The 21,681-nt window shown below is 53.7% G+C and overlaps 1 protein-coding gene across 3 annotated transcripts in view; it reads left to right on the top strand.

The window, feature by feature from the left end:
* SPSB4 (splA/ryanodine receptor domain and SOCS box containing 4) overlaps positions 1-21,681 on the top strand; it is an 80,995-nt gene that overhangs the window by 13,839 nt on the left and 45,475 nt on the right. For all 3 annotated transcript variants that reach the window (XM_055320863.1, XM_055320862.1, XM_055320861.1), the window contains one exon: positions 2,300-3,119. In XM_055320863.1, the coding sequence (XP_055176838.1) occupies positions 2,426-3,119 (694 nt within the window). In that variant the 5' untranslated portion in view covers positions 2,300-2,425. The remainder of the gene's footprint in view (positions 1-2,299; positions 3,120-21,681) is intronic.

The raw sequence follows: 21,681 nt of genomic DNA on the forward strand, positions 1-21,681 counted from the left end.
TCTTTTTTTTTTTTTTAGATGGTGCTAATTGTCTCCCTTCTGAAATGAGTGATCACAAAATTAGTTTACACGTTTAATCACAATTTTCATATGCTTCACAGCAGCCTTTTTCTGGTGAATTTTCTTGGTTTGCCTTTTTTTTTTTTTTCCCCTTTTCCTCCTTTATTTCTCCTGGAAGCATCTTTGACTCTATTGTGTGCTTGTTCCTGTCTGAAAGAGGCGAGGCTTCTCTAGGTCAACATTTTGCAATGGATTTATGTAGAGGAGAGGCCAGGAAGTATCCTAGGAGAGCAGGAGCGCTCCCTGGTCTGTTGTAATTTTGTTCCCAGGACCGTGGCCATGATTTCTTTTGGCCTTGCTTCTACCCAGGCAGCAGAGATCTGGAAGCCCTGGGCTCCCCGCCCTGCCCAGGCCCTCCTTTCACTCTGCCTCACTGACACACTGCTTCCTGTGATGATGGCGCCCTGAGTTTCCTTTGCCAGCCCTGCCCTCCTCTATCCTCAGGGTGTCCTAGGCAGCTCCTGCTGTTCTGTTTAGCAACCCTTGGTTTTTTCCATCAGGGAGTGCCAGCTACTGGTCGGCTCTGCCAGCTTTTTCCGAGATCTGCGGCCACAGGTGCTCTCTCGCCCCCGTCGGATCTTCACTGTTTCTGGCAGCCCTTTACTGTTCTTGGCAGTCTTTCCTTCGAAGTTGTGGTTCGGGTTACAAATGTGTTCTAGTTTCGCTGAAGATAACATTTACATTTCTCTTTCTCTTTCTCCTTTATTTTAGGTGATTCGGGATAGGAAAAGGAGTAACTGTATTCTGCTATCTTAGAACTGTCTAGTGTTGCACATTTTTACGCGCTCTGGTTTCCACCAGATTAAACATTAGCCAGAGCTCTTGGGATAGGATTGGCATGTGCTGAAGCGGGGGTCTGCAAATAGAAAGGAAAGAAAATGGGAGTTGAGAGTAAAATAGAGTTAAAAAGGAATCCATAGTCTACCTGCTATGCTGTGTGGCTGCAGAGTTCTCTTCTTTTCCACTTGGACTGTGGCTGGCCGTGTGCCACTGTTTGGGTGGGAGGTTGTGGCCAGGCAGGGCAGGGCATGAAAAATGCCTACCTCTTGGTCTGTCTCAGGGGAAGTTGTTTCAGCCCAGCAGCTCTTAGGCTGGAGGGGAGGGTAGATGCCTCTGCTCTGAGCTAGTTGCAGGGCTCACTTCTCCATCTTTCCCCACATCCAAGCAGTCCAAGCATCCGGGATTCTGGCTGGCCTCCTCGAGATGGTAGCCAAGTCCTCCTCCCTGAAAACCAGGATCCTGCCTCAGAGGAGGTTGTCCGGGGTCAGTGTTGTTGACCTTGTCTATGTGCCCAAAGAAAGAACATGTCCATCCAAAGGGAAGGGGTACTTGTGGGATGTCCAGAGGATAGAGCCGGAGAGGAAAATCTTGCCCATAGAGTCTCAGGTTTGGCCCTTTATATTATTGTCTCTCAGGTTACCATACTACCCAGAGGGTGCTATTTGTCCCCATTTTACAGATGAGGAAACTAGAATCTGAGAGAGGCTCAGAGACCTTTCTTTGGACACACGGCTTAGAGAGGAAGACAGGGATTTGGATGCAGTTCTGTCTGGCTCCAGAGCCTGGACACTAGCCCCCTTATTCCCCTGCCTCCCACTCACCTTCCCATGGAGACACTACCCATCCTCAGATAGTTGTCCTGTATCCATGTCCCTGGGTGATTTTGTTGGATCCTCACTCTGTGTCTTTCTTCTCGAGCCTGGCTACATTTTAGATACAGGGAAGCCAGGCTTGAGAACCAATGTGCCACACCCTATATTTCTGCATCCCCTGTGTCTTGGCTCAGGCCTAGTCCACTGGGACCAAATACACCTGGGCTCTTCTCTAGGCTCTGTGTGGTCTTGGGTCAATCACTTTACTCCTCTAGGCTCCGTCCTTACTTCTAAAATTGTCTGTGATCACTAGAAGAGCAGAACATGGACTCTGGAGCCAGATGATCTCAATGTGAATCTGAGCTCAGCACCTGTTCAGCCATGGGACGCCAGTTAATTAGTTACCCTTTCTGTAATCTAGTTTTCTCAACTATAAAAGGGGAATAATACCGTACACGTCTTACAAGGAGGGCTTAAGGATTAAATGGACTCATAGATGTAAACTGTTCGGAACAGTGTCTGGCACATGGCAAGTACTAGATAAGTGCCAGGTGATATTATGTTAATTGTTATGATTAATGCATGCAAAGGGGCCCGGCCCCTGGGCACAGTGGCTGTCGTAACCCATGCCCTCTGCTTTCTTCCAGGAGCTTGGGCCCCTGCCCCAGCCCGGTAGAGGCTGCGGAGGTGTGCGGTCCAGAAGTCTGGTACCCAGCCCGGAGGCCCCCGCGAGGTAGCGGTGGCCCGCGGCGGCCCCCTCCCGGCAGCGCACCATGGGCCAGAAGCTGTCGGGGGGCCTCAAGTCGGTGGAGGTGCGCGAGCCGGCGCTGCGACCGGCCAAGCGGGAGCTGCAGGGCCCGGAGCCGGGGCGGCCGGCGCGGCTGGACCAGCTGTTGGACATGCCCGCCGCGGGGCTGGCGGTGCAGCTGCGGCACGCCTGGAACCCCGAGGACCGCTCGCTCAACGTCTTCGTCAAGGACGACGACCGGCTCACCTTCCACCGGCACCCGGTGGCCCAGAGCACGGATGGCATCCGGGGCAAGGTGGGCCACGCGCGCGGCCTGCACGCCTGGCAGATCAACTGGCCGGCCCGGCAGCGTGGCACCCACGCCGTAGTCGGCGTGGCCACGGCTCGGGCACCTCTGCACTCGGTGGGCTACACGGCCCTGGTGGGCAGTGACGCCGAGTCGTGGGGCTGGGACCTGGGCCGCAGCCGCCTCTACCACGATGGGAAGAACAGGCCCGGAGTGGCCTACCCCGCCTTCCTGGGGCCCGAGGAGGCCTTCGCGCTGCCGGACTCGCTGCTCGTGGTGCTGGACATGGACGAGGGCACGCTCAGCTTCGTCGTGGATGGCCAGTACCTGGGCGTGGCCTTCCGCGGCCTCAAGGGCAAGAAGCTGTACCCGGTGGTCAGTGCCGTGTGGGGCCACTGCGAAGTCACCATGCGCTACATCAACGGCCTTGACCGTAAGTGCCCAGGGGGGCGGCGGTGGGGAGCAGAGGCTGCCTGGTGCTGGCGGCGTCCGGGAGGGTGGCAGGGAGCAGGTGAGGCCCTGCCCTCCGTGGTCGCTTGGGATGACCCTGCCCGTGCAGAGGACACGGACTCTGGGATGCTCTCATTTACTGGCTTGGTGATCTTGGGCTGTGCCTCAGTTTCCCCACGTGCAAAAGTGGCCCAGGGATAGGAATCTGGGTCAGGGCTGTTGCCAGGGCTCGACTAAGATAATAATGTAGGCAGAGTGCTTAGAACAGTGAGTGGCACCTAATAAGGATTTCCTGTGCTGCTGCTAATCATGAATCTTGCTGCCTGCATAAGGGTCATGCAAAATGATGTCTCCTGTGTGCCAGGCCTCAAGCCCGCAGCAGGGGGAGAGTGACAGTAGAAGATACAGTTCCTGTACTTGAATGCCATGCACTCTGAGTTACTGATAAGTAATAAGCAGTGATAATAACAACTATCATTTATTGACCGCTTGCTGAAGGCAGGGACCAAACACCCAATTTCCAGCTCTTGCTGGTGAATTGCCTGTTAAAAGGGGTCACCTGCCCCTCTATAGCTGATCATTGCCTCCTAGGACCGAGCGCCAGAAGTTGTAGAGTCTTTTGATTTTTCCAAGAGGACCCAGGAATCTAGACTTGTGTGAAAGAGCCCAATTTTTGAAGTTGGCAGCTGTTGAAAACACCATGTTGGCAAACAAAACACCCTTGCAGGCTGCAGACAAGCCCCCAGGCTACTGGGGGGTGATCCTTGGCAGCTCTTCGGCCTCCTCTCATTTAACATGCACCATCATGCTGTGAAGCAGCTTAAAAATCATTGCAACAAAATTGGTTATGATGTTAGGAGGGAGTCACTCAGGGAGGCAGGGTGGCCTCTGCACAGAGGCATGTGTGGCTGCCAGCTGAGTGGAGCCTTGCGGGCTTCTACACTCCTCATCCACACATGACACTTCCTGCCGCAGCCCGGATGAAGCTCACGGAGGCAGGTGCTTGCAGCCAGAATTCCCGTTTATTCACATCAGATGAGAGCTGTAATTGCCCCCTTTTCAGAGATGAGAAAACTAAAGAGTAGAGCTATAGAGAACCAGGCCTTATGTAGGTCTATCGGCCTTCAAAGCCTATTCTTTTCCCCTGCTCCCCCCTCCCTTTCAGTTGAGGGACTGAGAATAAGATCCCAGAAAAGAAGTCAAGAAGAAGATTTTACTCAAGTAAAATTTATATTTCCTTGAGTGTAGGGTAGGTTTACTGATTTCAAGGGGGGAGGGCCAACAGAAAGTGGCCAGCTGGTACGCTCAGCTCTCTGGTGTAATAGGCGACATTCTTGCTCAGATTTCATTTTCACGGATGTTAGACAAAGATTACCATCGATGGCAAGGTGTTGTTCTGTATTCTCTGATTAACTGGTTAGATCTAGGACCAGATGAATGTGTCCTGAGAAAGGCTAGTTTAGTCATCCCAGTGCCTTGTGGAGAATGTGATAGACATGAGGACCGGCCAAACCCAGTACTGAGAAAACCAACAGCAACAACAAACACTCCTTTCAAGCAGAATTGGAAGACTTACTTGCCAGGATTTATCATGGGAGGAGAAGAGTGGACTTGGCATACAAGGCTTTGGAGTCTGACACGCCATAGTTCCAACTGCATCCCCAGTGCTCAATGGTTTTGTGTCCCTGGTGAGCCATTCTAATGCCTTACAATTCATTCTGCTTATCAGTAGAATGGGAGGTTGGTATGGTGGTGCCAATAATATGGTAGGTGAGATTAGGGACTGACATGGATACCCAGTAGGAGCTCCCTGAGCCAACGGTTGGGCCCCCAAGGTGGGCTTCCTCTTGGGTATTGGTTCATGCTCAGCTATTTGTTGCTTTGTTTTCAGGTTCAAAGCTAAGGTGCTAATGAGGTTGTAGCCAGTGGCCGCGCCCATGCATGTTAGGCTCAGGAGCAGTCAAGCCATGATATCCTCCTTGGTGTAATGTTGGTGGGGAGCTGGATGAGAGAGGACAGCTGTTTGGGGGGCACTTTGAGCTCTTGGATCCTTCAGGTGGCTAGAGAAGCTTGGTGAGGCTGAAACTTGGTCTGTTCCATCCTCCTCCTCACTGGCAGGGACTTTTGAGGTTGGCTGGAGCTGGAATGCTCATCAAAAGGCTAGGGAAGGCCAAGATGTCAGGTGATGCAAACCTGTAGCATCTGTTGTCCCATGTCAGGATTGGCTTGTCTGCTATGGCACTGGCCTGTTCTCCAGACAGGAGTAATATTCTCTCTTATGGGCAGGGTATGATTGCAGAAAGGGGGAGCCTGAGCTGTTCTGGGCTTTGAAAGACCATGGTCAGCCTAGGATAAGCCCTGACTATAGAACGGGCCATAGGACATGCTGCAGTGGAGTCTGATAGGGGCTGGTTGGGAGGGGACTGTGTGATGCCTGTAGCTGGTGACCTGAGCTGATGTCCACCAGGGGTAGCCCTGGATACCGGGAAGGGTTTGGTTCTAGGGAGTCCCTGGACAGGGACGGTGACCCAAGGTGGGGTTTTGTACGTGAGAATTCTGAGCCAACATTGGTTGTGGACATGATGTCAAGTCCCCACACTCAGACCCGACGGGGAAAAGGGAGAGCACAGTCAGAGGCAGGCTCTGGAGCAGAAAGGCAGGGCTGCTCTCTGGGGTGGCTTCCCTAGAAGATCATCGGGGAGAGAACTGTGCCCAGGGCCCCTCACAGAGCATGATCGGCTCTGGCCTCATCACTCACCAGAAGGCTGGCCACAAGGATTACTTCCTCTCTCTGAACCTCAGTGTTCTCCATTGTAAAATGGACATGATAAAGCTTGTGGGCACAGAGCACACACATAGCAATTGGTGCTCACTGCTTTCATTAACCAGGCGAGCTGAGCCAAGCCCTGGGATTCCCCCCAGGGGTTACAACAAAAGTGGCCTTAATGGAAGCTTCTCTCTAATGTGATGGAAGTAAGTTGATGGATATCCTTTTCTCAGTTTTTGAATTTTTATGCCTATGAAAGCAAGACTTAAAAAGGACTAACCACGTTTAACTCTGAAGCACTGGGGGCCAGAGCTCCTAGAAGCATGTTGTCCTATCTTAAATGCATTCTTCAGCCACGGCATGGAGCGAAGCAGCTCTGCATCTCAGGGTTTACTGTAAAGAGCTGCAGGACGCCCAGGGCCCTGCCATATGAGCGAAGCATGGATCCGAGGCCGGGCAACTGGGCAAGCTGTCTCCGGATGATGGGGTCCACAGCCCAAATGATAACAGCAGTAATAACACACCACCAATAACTACCTCTTATGTAGTGCTTAGTCTGGGCTGGCCTCCTATTCACAAATTATAACTCATTTAATCCTTGTAGCTAGTCTTTCAGCTGATGCCTTTATTATCTCATTTTACAATGAAGAGATGGAATCACAGAGAACCTGAGTAAGCTGCTCGAGGTCACACAGCCAGTAACTAGGAGAACCAGAACATTCAAACCGAGGCACACTGGCCCCATGGGCCCCTTGTGGAGATGTTTGCAAAGGGGGCAGGATGAGAAGGAAAAGGAGAGGCTGCTCCACCGGGCGGGGTGGCCACGCAGCCAACTGGTCCTTTCCTCCCGCGGTGGATCCGGGTGAGATCGTGAGACGCTGTCCCGGCTGTTCTCCTCCCTCTTGCCTTCATCTCCAGCCCTCAAAGCTCTTGGCTCAGCACAGAGCTCCACGGGGTGTTCTGAAAAGTTAGCTGCATCAAGACAGCCCCAGCGGTGTCTGGGAATCAGGCCTGCTTTGGTCGCTAACGGGAGAATGTCACTGAAAATGTCCCACCTGCTGTGAGGTTTGGCCCAACTGCTGTGAGGTGGGCCAGGCCTTTGGAATCGGCTCCAGGCTGGTTTCCAGAACTGCTCCTCTGCTCCCTGGCTCCTCCTGCCACATGTTGGAGGCCAGAAAGGTTGACAGAACAGCTTTGTCTCCTGCCCTGGAGGTCTTGGGTGGTGAGTGGTGTGTGAGCGCCACAGGAAGTGGAGAGGGGCCCCAGACAGGGACAGGTGGGCTTGGAGCCCCGTGCCACTTTGACAGGGGGCTCACAATGGTCAGACTTTTTTAAATACCACCCCTGTTTTGTGCTCTGGGCCAAGTGTCCTCTATCTTTCTTAACCCATACAGTAAACGTTGGGGCAATGTTGCCATTATTTCCATCTCGTAGATGGGAAAATGGAATCTTGGAAAGGTAAAGAATTTGTGCACTTGCTCAAGGCCAAGCAGGTAGCCAGCAGCAGAGCTGTGCTTAAACCCAGGCCCGAAGAGTCACGTGCCCTGCCCCCTGCCGCCTGGGCCAGCCCCGACCCCATTCTGCCCACCGCGTAGGGCCCGGTTCCGCAGAGCAGGTGTTGGTGCCAGGGCGCCTTTCCTGGGGGGGTGGAGAGGAGGAAACGGAGGATCTCAGGCCTAACTGGCAGGGAGGTCTTGTCCACCTGCATCGAACCGGGGAAACTGTATTTCCAGACGCTGTTCCTAGATGGTTTAATTGACCTGCCAACAAGTATTTATTGGCGCAGCAGCTCAGGAGAAGAGGCTGGCAGCCGGCCAAGGCTTCTGGTATTGATGAAGGCCAGAGAGACTTTTCTACTGGGCTGAGTACAAGGGCACCATCCCCTTGCCAGAGCCAGTCTGCACTGAACTCCCCACCTTCCTGCTCGACTCCCATGTGTCTACAGGGTGCCACAGTCCTCCCAGCCTCCTCTGCCCTCTCCACCCAGGCCTGGTCTCCCCTCGCTCCTCTGCCCTCTCCACCCAGGCCTGGTCTCCCCTCACTCCTCTACCCTCTCCACCCAGGCCTGGTCTCCCCTCACTCCTCTTCCCTCTGCACCCAGACCTGGTCTCCCCTCGCTCCTCTGCCCTCTGCACCCAGGCCTGGTCTCCCCTCGCTCCTCTGCTCTCTCCACCCAGACCTGGTCTCCCCTCGCTCCTCTGCTCTCTCCACCCAGGCCTGGTCTCCCCTCGCTCCTCTGCTCTCTCCACCCAGACCTGGTCTCCCCTCGCTCCTCTGCTCTCTCCACCCAGGCCTGGTCTCCCCTCGCTCCTCTGCTCTCTCCACCCAGACCTGGTCTCCCCTCGCTCCTCTGCTCTTACCCAGGCCTGGTCTCCCCTCGCTCCTCTGCTCTCTCCACCCAGACCTGGTCTCCCCTCGCTCCTCTGCCCTCTCCACCCAGACCTTGTCTCCCCTCGCTCCTCTGCCCTCTCCACCCAGGCCTGGTCTCCCCTCGCTCCTCTGCCCTCTCCACCCAGGCCTGGTCTCCCCTTCACTTCTCTGCCCTATTCTTCTGCCCTGATCCCAACTCATCATCAGCCCAGGGCTCTGCCCCCTGCACCCTCATTTAGCACCGAGTGCACCCCATCTGCCCCATTCACTTCCTTTTCCACATGTGTACCTTCTTTCCCCAAGTGGATATGGAGTAAGTTTCCATAGGACGAGCGGTGTTGACCCAGGAGGCGCGTGTGCGGAAGTCAATACAGAAGGGACTTAAAAATATCTATGCATATACTTTTGAGAGGCAAGCTGTGCACATAGCAACAAATTTTTTTTTGAGATTTTATTTGTTTATTTAGCAGAAAGAGAGAGAGAGAGAGGGAGAGAGACAGACAGCACCAGTCGGCAGAGCAGCAGGCAGCAGGAGAAGCAGGCTCCCCACGAAGCAGGGAGCGCTACATGGGGCTGGATCCCAGGTCCCTGAGATCATGACCTGAGCCGAAGGCAGATGCTTAACCCCCTGAGTCACCCAGGCACCCCCATAGCAACAAATTTAAATATTACAATGAAATACCCCCCTGGCCATTAGCTCCCCAGCCTCCCTCCCTGCTGGCAACCACCATTAATAGTTTCTCATGTGTCCTTCCAGAATTTTATGACAGAGAAATTTTACATGAATGTGATCATGCTGTAAACATTGGTCTGCATCTTCCTTTCCCTTTAACAGAGCTTGGCGATTATTTAATATGATTGCCAGAGAGTTGCCTCATTCTTTATTAATAGCTGCATGGGTTTGCTTGGTATGGTTGTATCATCCTTTAATTTATTCAGACCCCCATTTTTTTTTTTTTGACATCTAGGCAGTTTCCAATCTTTGCGAGTAAACATTTGATTCCAATTTAAATTTCATTTCTGCCCCCTTCTGGCTAACGAACATCCTCGAACCTTCGTTTTTCTCCCATCTGTGCAGTGGGAATAATTATGTGGGCCTTGCATAGCTGCTGTATGAGAAATGAGGCAGAAATGAAGCATGGTCCAGCACGTGGCTCATGGAGGGGGGGGCGCTGGAGGGCTCTGTGGGTCTTACTGTGCTTACCCGGCATTAATGACTGTACCATGTCCAGGGCTGAGCTCATCCTGGCCACTTGATGAATCTTGTGAATGATTTGCTTTGTAGTTTACAATACATTAGAACCACATTAATTTGCTGTTCAGGAGGCTTCAAACACAGTGCTAGACTCGGACTATTGGAGTTGTATAATCTGGTCAGTCCTTATGTAGGTGAATGTCAGTGCGCTAAGTCACCTGGCCCCTCACCTGTACAGGACAGAGCCAGAATGGGTGTGGGTTGCTGTGCTGTTGCTGCTGTTGCCACTGCTGACGGCGGCAGCCGTTGGAGGCAGGGACTCCCTCGGTGACATGCTCGGAACTGGGCACCTAGTAGGTGCTGAGTAAGTACATGTGACTATACTGGCCTCCCGCCACCTGTAGAGCTTTTCTATTCTGGAGCAGGACCTGAGTCACAGATGGCTGGAACAGAGGGAGGCTGGCCCTGAGAGGCCGCCCCCTTGAAGCATGACCCCAGAGTGACCCATTCCCACCTCTCATTGTGTGTGGAGCACAGCACATCTGTCCCACACCCAGGCCAGGCGGAGGCGGCACGATGGGCTGGGCAATTCAATTCAGAATCTGGACACTCAGAAACTGGCCTCTACCCTTTGTTTTCTGCAAAAAGGCACAGGCTTGCAGCTGAAAACCGTTCATGCTCAGACACAGTGGCCCTGCTCTGAGGGGTGGGGAGGGGTCACATTTGAACAGTCGTGAGTAGGTTCACTCTTGGAAGTCCCGCCTGCAGGAAGGGGGCTTTGAAACACGGGCTCAGTCAAGAGAGCGTCGCTCGCTCGTGGGCCGCCGTGGAGGCCGTGGAGTCATACGCAGGGCCACTGGAAACAGTCTGCGCCTGCCCTCCCCCTCTCAGAGAGCCTCAGTGGGGCTTCGTGGGAAGAGCTGGGGTTCCCTTCTGACTGGGCTGCTCATGGGCCATGACACTGAGCAAGGCAGTTCACCCTGGAGCCTCAGTTTCCTCATCTGTAATGATAATAGAAATATACTGTGCCACAGGCATTGGGATTGTGGGTGATCTACAGAAAGTGACGGGGCACGTGCCTGGCACATAGTAGGTCCTGGGGAAATGTAGGTTTAAAAATCGCCGGTTATGACAATCACAGCTCCCACAGATGGATAAAATTACTGTCAATGTTATTCAGTGTGGAAATAATTGTCGTTCGTATATTTTGGTCCACGTTGTGAAATCTGAGGGGTTTCATGTAAGGGAATATGTTGGTTTGGGGAGGTTTTGGTCTCTTTTCTCTTTAAGATACTTGATGAAGGGATCCCTGGGTGGCGCAGCGGTTTGGCGCCTGCCTTTGGCCCAGGGCGCGATCCTGGAGACCCGGGATCGAATCCCACATCGAGCTCCCGGTGCATGGAGCCTGCTTCTCACTCTGCCTGTGTCTCTGCCTCTCTCTCTCTCTCTCTCTCTCTCTCTCTCTGTGACTATCATAAATAAAAAAAAAAAAAAAAAAAAAAAAAGATACTTGATGAAGGGGCACCTGGGTGGCTCTGTGGTTGAGCCTCTGCCTTTGGCTCAGGTCGTGATCCTGGGGGGTCCTGGGATCTAGTCCCCATAGGGAGCCTGCTTCTCCTTCTGCCTGTATCTCTGCTTCTCTCTCTGTATCTCTCATGAATAAATAAATAAAATCTTAAAAAAAAAAAAAGATACTTAATGGAAATACCACCTGAGGTTCAAAGACCACTGTGAGTCTATCACAAATGAGCTGAGAGTGTTGAGCCTTCCCCATGAGCAGTTTCAAAGGTTTCCAGCTAAGTGTCTGGTTTAAGTGTTCTGTGGTTCCTGGGGGCGACTTGCTTGGTGAACGTGTGTTCAGCAAGGAGATCCAAATAAGCGGCCTACTGACCAGCTGTGGCCCGCATATGTATTCAGTGGGGACGAGCTGCCGAAGTGCTGGGCCTGAGGGGCAGCCTCTGCCTCTGAACAGATGGTCACTAGGCCCGGCTGTGGGGGAGCCCCATGTCGGGCTTTTGGAGGGAAGGGGAGACGAGGTGGCCGGGAGGAGCTGGCAGGAGGGTGAAGCAGGCCCTAGGCACTGGAATGGGACAAGTGCCATCTGGTAGCCAATGCCAGACCCCCATTTTACAGGTAGGAGCTGACTGGACCAGAGAACTGGGAAGACTTGTCCAAGGTCACTGGCTAATTAGCAGCAGATCCAGACCTAAAACCCAGGCCTCCAGTCCCCCTTGAAAATGCAGAAACAAAAGAGTGAGAATCCAATGTGGTTCATGAGCCTGTATTGAGAAACCCTGACATAGATGAGAGAGGACATGTCAGAGTTCAGGAGGAGAATGACGCCTTCCTAGGAAGTGGCCTTGGCAGCCTGGGCAGCACTGAGACCCTCTGTGGCTCCCCCGAGCCTCCCGCATGTCTGAGACCCTGTCCCGACCCTGCTCAGACCATAGAGCAGGGAGTTCAGCACAGTCAGAGACCAGGGATCACCAGTCCCTCCATGTCCTACCCGGATGGGCTAGGCGTAGGTTTCCTCAGCATTCTTATCTGTAAAGTGGGTTTGATGATTGGACTCACCCCATAGACTTGGTGTTAGCAGTGCTTCTCACACCCTGATGGGCATTCAGGTCAGCTGGGATGTTGTTAAATGAGGTTCTGACCTAGGAGGTATGGGTAGGGCCCAAGAGTCTGCATTTCCGACAAGCCCCTGGGTGAGTCTCATGCTGCTGCAATGTTGAGGGAAGGGCACTGGGCGAGGCTTCCACATGCATGGCTTGTCCCCTACTCCCACCGTCCACCTCTCTAACCCCCACTCTGGTCCTGCAGCCAAACCAGTCTGCTTATTCCTCCCTGCCTTGGTCTGTGCCGACCTCTTTGTTGGATATGGCCTGTTTCCTCCCCACCCCCCGACAAGGCCTAGTGTTACCAAGCCTGAATCTACCCACCACCCCTCCTGCTTGGCGGACAGGAGGGTAGTTCCTGCACCCTGCCCTCCCCCCACTCCCCACCCTTCCACTGTCCAGCTGTGTCTTCTACACTTCCTCCCTTTCCTACCCAGCCCCATTTCCCTCTTGTTCTCATCCTCCCTCAACCACTGTGTGACTCAGTTTACCTGTCCTGGAACCCAAATTTGCACAATTACCAGCAAGGTATATATAAGGAAATCCGTGACTTTTCCATGAGGCCAACTTTGTTTGGGAAAGGATTACTGCAAATAGAAATGGCTCTTTGTTCAACAATCATTGATTGAGCACCTACAAAAGGCCAAACACTGCTTGGTGCTGCTCATGCATCCCATCGTCTTATTTAAACCCCCATAGCCCTATACGAATGCTAGTAAGGGCCCCATGCATGTTAGCTCATTTAGTGCCCACAGAAGAGGAGAAGGTACTGGTACCCCACTGCCCACACGAAGAGCCTGAGGCCAAGGGGATGAAGAGCCCACTCACAGCACAAACTCGGAGGCAGCCATCTGCACTGGGATCCGGATGGCTGGCTCAGCACCCCCCTCTAACCTCCAGGCCACACAGGGTCACCGTGAGCCTTGCTTTGGCTTTCCTGGTGGTCTCGGGCCTTAGCAGAAGGGTTTACTGGAGCTGGCGTCAGCAATCTCACTGGCACAGCATTTAAACCCCCTAAGTACAGGACAGCCACGCTGTGTTCATTCTCACCTGGGTGCACGGGAGCGGCGCGGAGGCGGAGTGGGTTGCTGCAGGGGTAGCAATGAACGGGGTAAGCACATCTGCAGGATGGTGTAGAAATGACTGGGGAGAGCCAACAGCCTCCCAGGCTGGCAGCAGCATTTGTTTGCTGCGGTCAGGAAGCCAGCTGATCCTCCCAGTCGTGTCCCTTGGTTAAGGCAAGGGGGCAGTTAGCATGAGTTACAGCCCAGCCCAGACACTAATAAGGCTGCTTGTCTGAGGCCTTCCATAATTCAAGTTAAGGCTGTACCGTTTAATGGCCCTTCTTCATCAGATCTTCCAAGACTCGGTGCCTCCTTAATGATTTATTTGCTTGGGATGAAATTAAGCCGAGACAGCGTGAGCTTGGAAAATACTGCCGTGCTGGTTCTTCCTAGTTCTTCATCCGTAGTGGCGGCGTTTCTATAAATAGAGCTGTGAGCCCTGCTTCGGGACCCTCCTGCTGGGAGCCCCGGTGGGCACAGGCCGCCCGTCATGATGCTCTTGGACCACACCTGACGAGGCACCTGGTGCTCCTCACCTTTCCTGCCTCCGAGGCCGGTGACCCTGCTGGGGAACAGCAAGGGGCCAGAGCCACCCGCAAAGATATTGTCGCCTTGGCTTTGGAGCCATTTAAGTGCAAGTGTTTGGGGTGATCCATTTGGGGCTACAGCCACGTTCCAGATCTTGTCCCTGTTGATGTTCCTCCTTCAAAATGCATTTCACGAGGGTATCCCAGGGTGAAGGCAGGTTTGCTTCTGGTGTTCAGTGAGGTGGATGACAGCTGTCTGTCTGGTGCCGAGGCCTGGCTAGGAAGGGCGTGTGGGATCCTGTTCATCTTCCTAAGCGTGGCCGCCTCTGGGGTGAGGGGCCAGAGTCACGGCTGAGGGCCACTCGGAGGGCTCACCTGGAGGCCAGGTGCCGAGTGGGGGTGGGATGGTTTGTCCAGCACCTCTGGGGTTCAGGAGACTCAAGAAGTCTCAGGAAAGGAATGAGTGTCATGGTGTGTGAGGACTGAGAGGTCCAGGAATGTGTGCTGCTTCTGCACCTTTTGGGATGGCGGAGGTGCAGTATTGAGACCTCCGGAGTTACTGTTTTTCTCCCTGCTGGCAGAGGCGATGTCATCCCATCTGTCCTGGTGTCCCCAGCATCTGGCACATGGTGAGTTCTCGGTGAACATCTATCGAATGAATGACTGGATAGCTCAGAGTCCACGTGGCAGGGTGAAAAACCACCACCGGTTCAGGTGGAGGACGAGGCTCAGAGACAAGAGCACTTTCTTCCTACAGCATCTGCACTAAAGAGTTTACAAGCTTCCCATTGAAACGGCGGCAAAGGGAATCCTCAGAAGTTTCCAATTAGCCAGGAATAGTAAATGGAAATTAGTTGCACTCTGCCCATAGCCACTAATTTGATCTTGGTATAAATAAACCATTGCTCTTCCCTCAGCCACAAACGGTCCTGCGTGGGCCAGTCTATTCTGCGGTTATAAGGTGATTTATCCCCTCACTTGGTGTTTATGAAAAGCCTGACCTGTGCTGACCGGGGCCAGGAGCTGGGCTGCAGCGGGGAGCGAAGCAGGCCCCCTTTCCACTCTCCATGGAGCCACAGTCAGCTGGAGAGCCATGGTCACAGTGAGAGAGGCTTTCTATCACTCAGCCGATCGGTCAATGGCTATTTTTTTTTTTAAACATCTCCGATGTACCAGGCACTGGGGATATTGTGATGACAATTTAGGAGGAGAGACAGAAGCAGAAAAAAACAAATCTATGATAAATCTAGATAGAAATGTGGCTAAATGAGCAACACAGGAGACCATGATGGGGGCGGGGGGAGTCGTTAGGCTGCTGCCAGGGAGAGGAATTGGAGACCTAGATGGTAAGTGGAGGCAGCCCTGGGAGGATCTGGGGAAGACGGGGTTGGTGAGCACAAGGCGACGAGTCTGTGGCCGAGGGGAGCCAGCCAGGGCTGTGGGAATTAGGGAATAGCAGAGGCTGGACTTGGGGGCCTGCAGGCTGTGGCATTTTCTTTCATCCTACAGACTCAGATGATTCACTGTTTTTTAAAAAGTTGTCAATGACGGACGCCTGGGTGGCTCAGTGGTTGAACGTCTGCCTTCGACTCAGGGTGTGATCCCGGGGTCCTGGGATCGAGTCCCACATCAGGCTTCCCGCAGGGAGCCTGCTTCTCCTTCTGCCTAGGTCTCTGCCTCTCTCTGTGTGTCTCTCACGAATAAATAAATAAAATCTTTAAGAAAAAAAAAAAAGGCAATGACCTTGTTTTAAAGAAGCAGCATTTAAAGTTCCTTCTCTATTGGGGCATGCCTCCAGGTTCTACCGAATGAACTTTGGTGAAGGAGGCCTTTGACTGAGGTGGATATCGCCATTTCCATTTTATAGATATGTTGATTGAGGCCCAAAAAGTTTGGCAGCCTTGCCCTGGTTGCGCAGTGAGTGGGAGAGCTGATTTGAACCCCATCTGTTATTTCTCCACCTTGTCACTGTTCCAGAAGCTGATTCTAGGGGTGTGTGTGAACACAATAGGGCTCCATGGGTCTACTAAGAGCCATCTGGCAGTCCAGCCAAGAGAAGGGGCCTCTACAGAGCAAGGAAGGTCTGGGCAGGTCTCCGCCCATGTGGGCCTGGGCAGGTCTCCGCCCCACACTGATCTTTTGTTCCTTCGGGTTGTCCAGTGAGCCTGAGTGAGCCGTGGCTGGGGATTTGTGGCTCAGTCTTCCCTATCTGGGTGGTGGGTAGGTGACCCAGGGCCTGGAGCCTACCCCACCACCATGGCCAAGGTCTGGGCCAGCCACTGTCTACCGTGCTTTGGCTTCTTCATATTCTTGGCTGCACCTCGGGCAGTGGGACAGCTGGGTGGGTTCTGGATGGTGGATTTTGCCCTGTGTTCTGTCCCCTGGTGTTGGGGAGCTCCAGGGCTCTGATAGGCATGTCTGTTGGCTCGGGCGCTTGTCACTTCAGGCTGGGTGAGCCACTCAGGAGGTACACAGCAGGTGCAGGGCTGTTTCCTTTTTGGTTGGCACCGTCAGCTTCCCTCAGTTATTCAAAGTGTTGTGGCAAAATGGAGTATTCAGATGTTTGAGAGTTGAAAAAGCATTCTCAGGCTGAACTAAACTTGATTTACCCAGAGTCTGGTGTTGGGTGGAAAAGAGGGAAGAAGGGGTTAGGTCTTGGAAAAAATGCTAGATTTGGAGCCAGGTAAGCTGGCTCAGCCCCATTTCAGCTTAGCCGCCGGCTATGTGTGACCTTGGGCAAGTCACCTCCCCTCTCTATGCCTTTGTGCCTCCACTGCAGGAAGGAGGGGATCCGACAAGATGACCTCAGAGGATCTCCATTATTCTGTGCTATCTAATATTCGGAGACTATCTGCACGGCTGATATTTTGGATGACAAACATTTTACACGGCTGTGCTATCCAGTACAGCAGCCACTAGCCACAGCCGGCTTCTTGCATTTGAGTTTAAATTTATTCAAGTTAGGGACGCCTGGGTGGCTCAGCAGTTGAGCGTCTGCCTTCGGCTCAGGACGTTATCCTGGGGTCCCAGGATCGAGTCCCACATCAGGCTCCTTGTGCGGAGCCTGCTTCTCCCTCTGCCTATGTCTCTGCGCACCCCCCTCCCTCATGAATAAGTAAATCTTTTAAAAAAATAATAAATTCATTAAAATGAGATAAAACTTCAGCTTCAGTTGCACCGGCCACATTCATGTGCAGCATAGCAACTTGCGGCTGGTGGCTACCATGTTGGACGGGAAGATGCAGAGTGTCTCCATCGTTGCACAAAGCTCTAGAGGCCAGCGCTGCTTCAGAGCCCCTGGGGAGGACCAGGGAGCATAACGGAGGGGTGTGGGCCCCTGTTCCCATCACCCTGGAGTCCGTGCCGGGAGAGGAGGGTCGGGTCTCCTGGGGGCCTGGCTTGAGCAGGGTGGGTGTGGGAAGAAGATTTGGCACAGATGCCCTTCCAGGGAGTGTTGGGCACAACCAGGAAACCTTGGAGAATGTCAAAGGTCCTGGGCGGGAGAGCCAGTGGGGCGGTGACAGGAGGTATGCCTGGAATGCCGAAGAGGAGGGCCTGGGGACCACAGGAGCCAGGAGCCCCATCTGGGGAGGGGCAGCTGCTGCAAGGAAGCCAAAGCCCAGGCCACCCGGGGTTCAGGCTGGGATAGGGTGGGGAGCAGCCGTGCCCCTTGCTAGATCTGTGTTCTTGGGCCAGTTCCTGAGCCCACAGGGCCTCCACCTCCTCGTGGGTAAAAGGGGAGACCAAAGAAAAGGTTTTTACTGAATGCACTAAGATCAGGCTCTTGAAGGCCCACCGTAAATGGTACAGCCAAGTCACGCCTGAGACAGTTTCCCAGAGCACTGTTGACTCTTCACGTTGACCTGTAACCATAGCCTGGGCTGAGGGGTGAGTTTAAGGTTCTGGCGCGTCCGCCCTGCCTTTCCAAATGGGCTCTTTGGAGAAGGGGACCAGCACATTCTCCCTGCGTCCCCTCGGCTCCAAACACGCAGGCGCTTGCCCCACGCGGGTGAACAGAAGGGTGCTGGTGGCCACCGTGCATGGGCCGTGCAGGCTTGGCCGCTCTGCTCCTGACCCAGCAGCCTTCCAGACGCTTCCAGAGTTGTCGGACGCTCTCCTTGTCCCTGACACATAGGCACATCTGGCCAGGCCTGCTGGTCTTTTTCTGACCCCACAGCACCACTCAGGCTCTGACCCCAGCCCCACGGTGAGTAAACAAATCCAGGGCAGAGGGCAGAGGCCAGAGCTGGGCTTCCCGGCACCTCACAGAGTGCCCTGGGCAGGAAGTAGCCTGGTGTCTAGTTTCCCCATGCGGCCCCCTCCCCACGCAGAAATCAGCTTCTCATCTGCGAGTCTAGCAGCGAGGTGACGGTCTGGCTCGCTGGTGGAGGGCGGATGGCCCACTACACGCCAGCCTTGGGTGGGTTCGTCGCTCAGGCTGCCTCTGGCTTTTCATGAGGTCTGCACCCAGAGCCCGAGCCCAGCCCTGGCGGCCTTTCCTGCCACAGACCTGGTGTGCTTCCCGAAGAATGGCAGTGAAGACAAGTCAGAGATAAACCATTTGATAAACATCTCCCTGCCCCAGTGTTCTTAACATATACGTACATATATCAACACACACACACACACACACACACACACACACACATGCATCCAGTCCTTTCGGCCCCATGTGGGTCATATTAACGTCCCCATTTCACGGATGAGGAAACTAAGGCTGTGAGAAGCTGAAAGATCTCAAGGCCAGAACAGGAGTTGGAGCCTTACCCGTCTAACTCCAAGTTTGAAGGCTCCCTTTCAGGATGTCCCAAAGGCCTCCTTTCTTGCTCCTGGTATCTTTCCTCTGATCACAACGAGCTGTAGCAGGATTTTTAAACCAGCTACTAGGCCCTATTGCGTCCCTGTTTTCCTTGCTTAGCCTCAGCTTAACGATCAGAACTTCTCTAGATGTGTGTTTAAGGCCAGGTTTTGCAGAGCTGTGTGACCTGGGCCAGCCACAGGGCACTCTCAACCCCCTCCGCCCAAGCCTCAGGTGTCTTCACTGGACAGTGGGGACACTTGTGTATCCAAGGAGCTAGAGGGGTGGCTTCCTCCAGCTGGTTTGGAGGGCCCATGGAAACCGTGCTCTCTGGTTTCTCCGTTGTCCCTGTGCTACCCACCCCTCACACCCCAAATAGAACCCTGGGTGGAACCCCTCTTAGTTCAGGACATGTCCTGCAGAGGACATGGACCAAGCATGGGCCCCATGTTCTCAGCTTCCTGCTGGGAGGGAGGCTCCAGCTGGCTCTGCCCTGGGGAGAGGGGGTCTTAGGAGTGTCCCTTTCTCTAGGCCAAGCCAAGGAGATGTGTCCTGCCGGTGGCTTCCCTCAGCAGGGCTCAGAACCTCCAGCACAGGAGTGTGGCCTCCAGTCCTCAGACCAGCATTTATATCTCACCAGGCATATTTCAGCCCTGCACTTTTTTTTAAAAGAGATCTTATTTATTTATTCATGATAGACAGAGAGAGAGGGGGGTGGGGGCAGAGACAGGCAGAGGGAGAAGCAGGCTCCATACTGGGAGCCCGACGTGGGACTCAATCCCGGGACTCCAGGATCATGCCCTGGGCTGAAGGTGGTGCTAAACCGCTGAGCCACCCAGGGATCCCCCAGCCCTGCACTTTTGTTTACGCTGTGCCCCCTACCTGGATGCCAGCCCCACTTCTCCATCTGCCTTTCTCAAGGCTCAGAGAGATGCCAACTTCGTTTTTAAAGTCCTCTTTGTGGGAGCACCTGGGTGGCTCAGCGGTGGAGCGTCTGCCTTTGGCTCAGGGCGTGATCCCAAGGTCCCGGGATTGAGTCCAGCATTGGGCTCCTTGCAGGGAGCCTGCTTCTGTCTTTGCCTCTCTCTCTGTCTCGAATGAATGAATGAATGAATGAATGAATAAAATCTCTTTTAAAAAATACATAAAGTCCTCTTCAGGGGTCTCGGTCCATAGTCACAACTCCATTCTGTGCTCCTGGAGCACGTTTGGGTGGATAGAGGGAGTCCACAGGGCTCTGTAACCCAGAAAAGATGAAGGCACCACCACCTTCTTAGAGACTAATCCTCAGATGTCTTTCTCTGTGGCTCCTCGTTGCTGGACTCTGGCCCCTGTGTCCTCTCCCTCCACTAGCTCCAGAACCTTCTGAAGGCTCTTCAGGGCAGAGGGGAAAGGCTCTGAATTGGACAGAAAGCCCGAGTTTGAATCCTACCTATGCCATTCCAGGCTGTGGGACTCTGCACTTTTGCTTTGTTGTCACTCTGTAAGATGGCTAACAATGGCTCTGCTGCAGGGTGGCACAGAGAGGCCAGTGAGCCTGCCAACGTGAAACGCCAAGCACAGCTCCCAAGGCCTGGCGTCGGGGACAGAGCTCGTGTGGATTTGTTTCTTCTCCCCGACAGCAGCAGCATGTCATAGAGTCCCAGGTAGATAGTGGGCACACAGTAAAGACTTCTTGGTTTTTTTCAGTACTTTCTTTTGTAATGTTTCTCCATTAAATGCAACCTGAAGCGCCCCATGGCCCAGAGCAGAAGCACCATGCTTGCTCAGCCTTTGAGGGGGCCTCTGCCTGGCCCTTGCCGCCTCCTCCCCCCACACACCCCTTCCCTGGCCTCTCTGTGCCCTCCCTTCCACGCCGCCCGGGCCACCGCACTGGCCTATAAATCAAACCTGTCCCTGGAGACCTCTGACCCGAACCAGATGGCCATACAGCCAGCGCAGAGTAAGCTCAGCTTCTAACAATGCTTGACCCCTCCCCTGCCTGACCCAGGGCCCTGGAGCTCCTTTACACAGCTGCCCTGTCAATCACTCCCAATCGGTGATCCAGGCTCTAGCTGGGGGCCGTGACCTCTCAGAGACACTTAGGGACTGTCTTGGAGACATTCCATTAAGCCATATAAAGATCTCTGGAGAGTTCGTGGTGCCTACTTTCTGTACCACAGGCAGTAGCTTGGCCAGAGCTGGTGTGCTCTGTGCCATTGTCTCCCCCTCTTCCAGGAAGCCTTCCCTGGCTACAGCAGCTACTATAGCTTTTTTGCATGGAATGTCTGACCCCTCCAGGCAATCATTCATACATTGTTCATTCGTTTGACATTTACCATGCTTCCTCTGCCTGGGCCCGCTGGGGAGCTGGGACATTGCCCTTACACCACCAGGAGCACCCAGAGACAGCTATGGATATAATTACAGGACAGGGCGTTAGGGGCTACAGTTGAGCGTGAGACCCAGAGCACTGTGAGAACTCAGAAGGTGGATGTGCTGTAACTTTGGAACTCAAGCTGAGTTTTCAATATTTTTTAAAAGATTTTATTTATTTATTCATGAGAGACATGCAGAGAGAGGCAGAGACACACGCAGAGGGAGAAGCAGGCTCCCTGCGAGGAGCCCGATGCAGACTCTATCCCGGGACCCCGGGATCACACCCTGAGCTGAAGGCAGACGCTCAACCACTGAGCCACCCAGGCATTCCTCAAGCTGAGTTTTGAAGGATGAGTTGGTATTTGCCAAATGAAGGGGTGTGTGCTTCAGAGGAACAGCACATGGCAGGGACAGGCATGAGGTGTGAAGCAGCTTCATAGATTCAGGGGCCGACAATTTGGAGAGCATGCTGGAAGTACACCTGGGGGAGGACCTGGGGGCTGGATGTGTATTAATATGAATCAGGCCTGGTTGTCTGGGACCAAAAAATCCCAATACTGTAGGCTTAAACAAGAATAGGGGTTCACTTCTCTCGTTTAAGAGAAGCCAAGAAACAGACAGTCCAATGATGTTGTGAGGCTCCACGAGGTGATCACGCTCCAGGTTCCTTCTGCCTGCTACCCTACCTTCCCAGCTTGTGACTTCCATTCCCAAAGGTACCTCATGGTTCAGAATGGCTGCCAGAGCTCCCGCTTTTGTACCCACACTTCAGGCAGTAGGACAGAAGAAGAGATGAAGGAGGGTGCACTGTTTCCTTTAAAAAGATGTTTCAAAATCACCACACCATG

The sequence above is a fragment of the Nyctereutes procyonoides genome, unplaced genomic scaffold (assembly GCF_905146905.1).
Source record: "Nyctereutes procyonoides isolate TBG_1078 unplaced genomic scaffold, NYPRO_anot_genome, whole genome shotgun sequence".
NCBI lineage: Eukaryota > Metazoa > Chordata > Mammalia > Carnivora > Canidae > Nyctereutes > Nyctereutes procyonoides.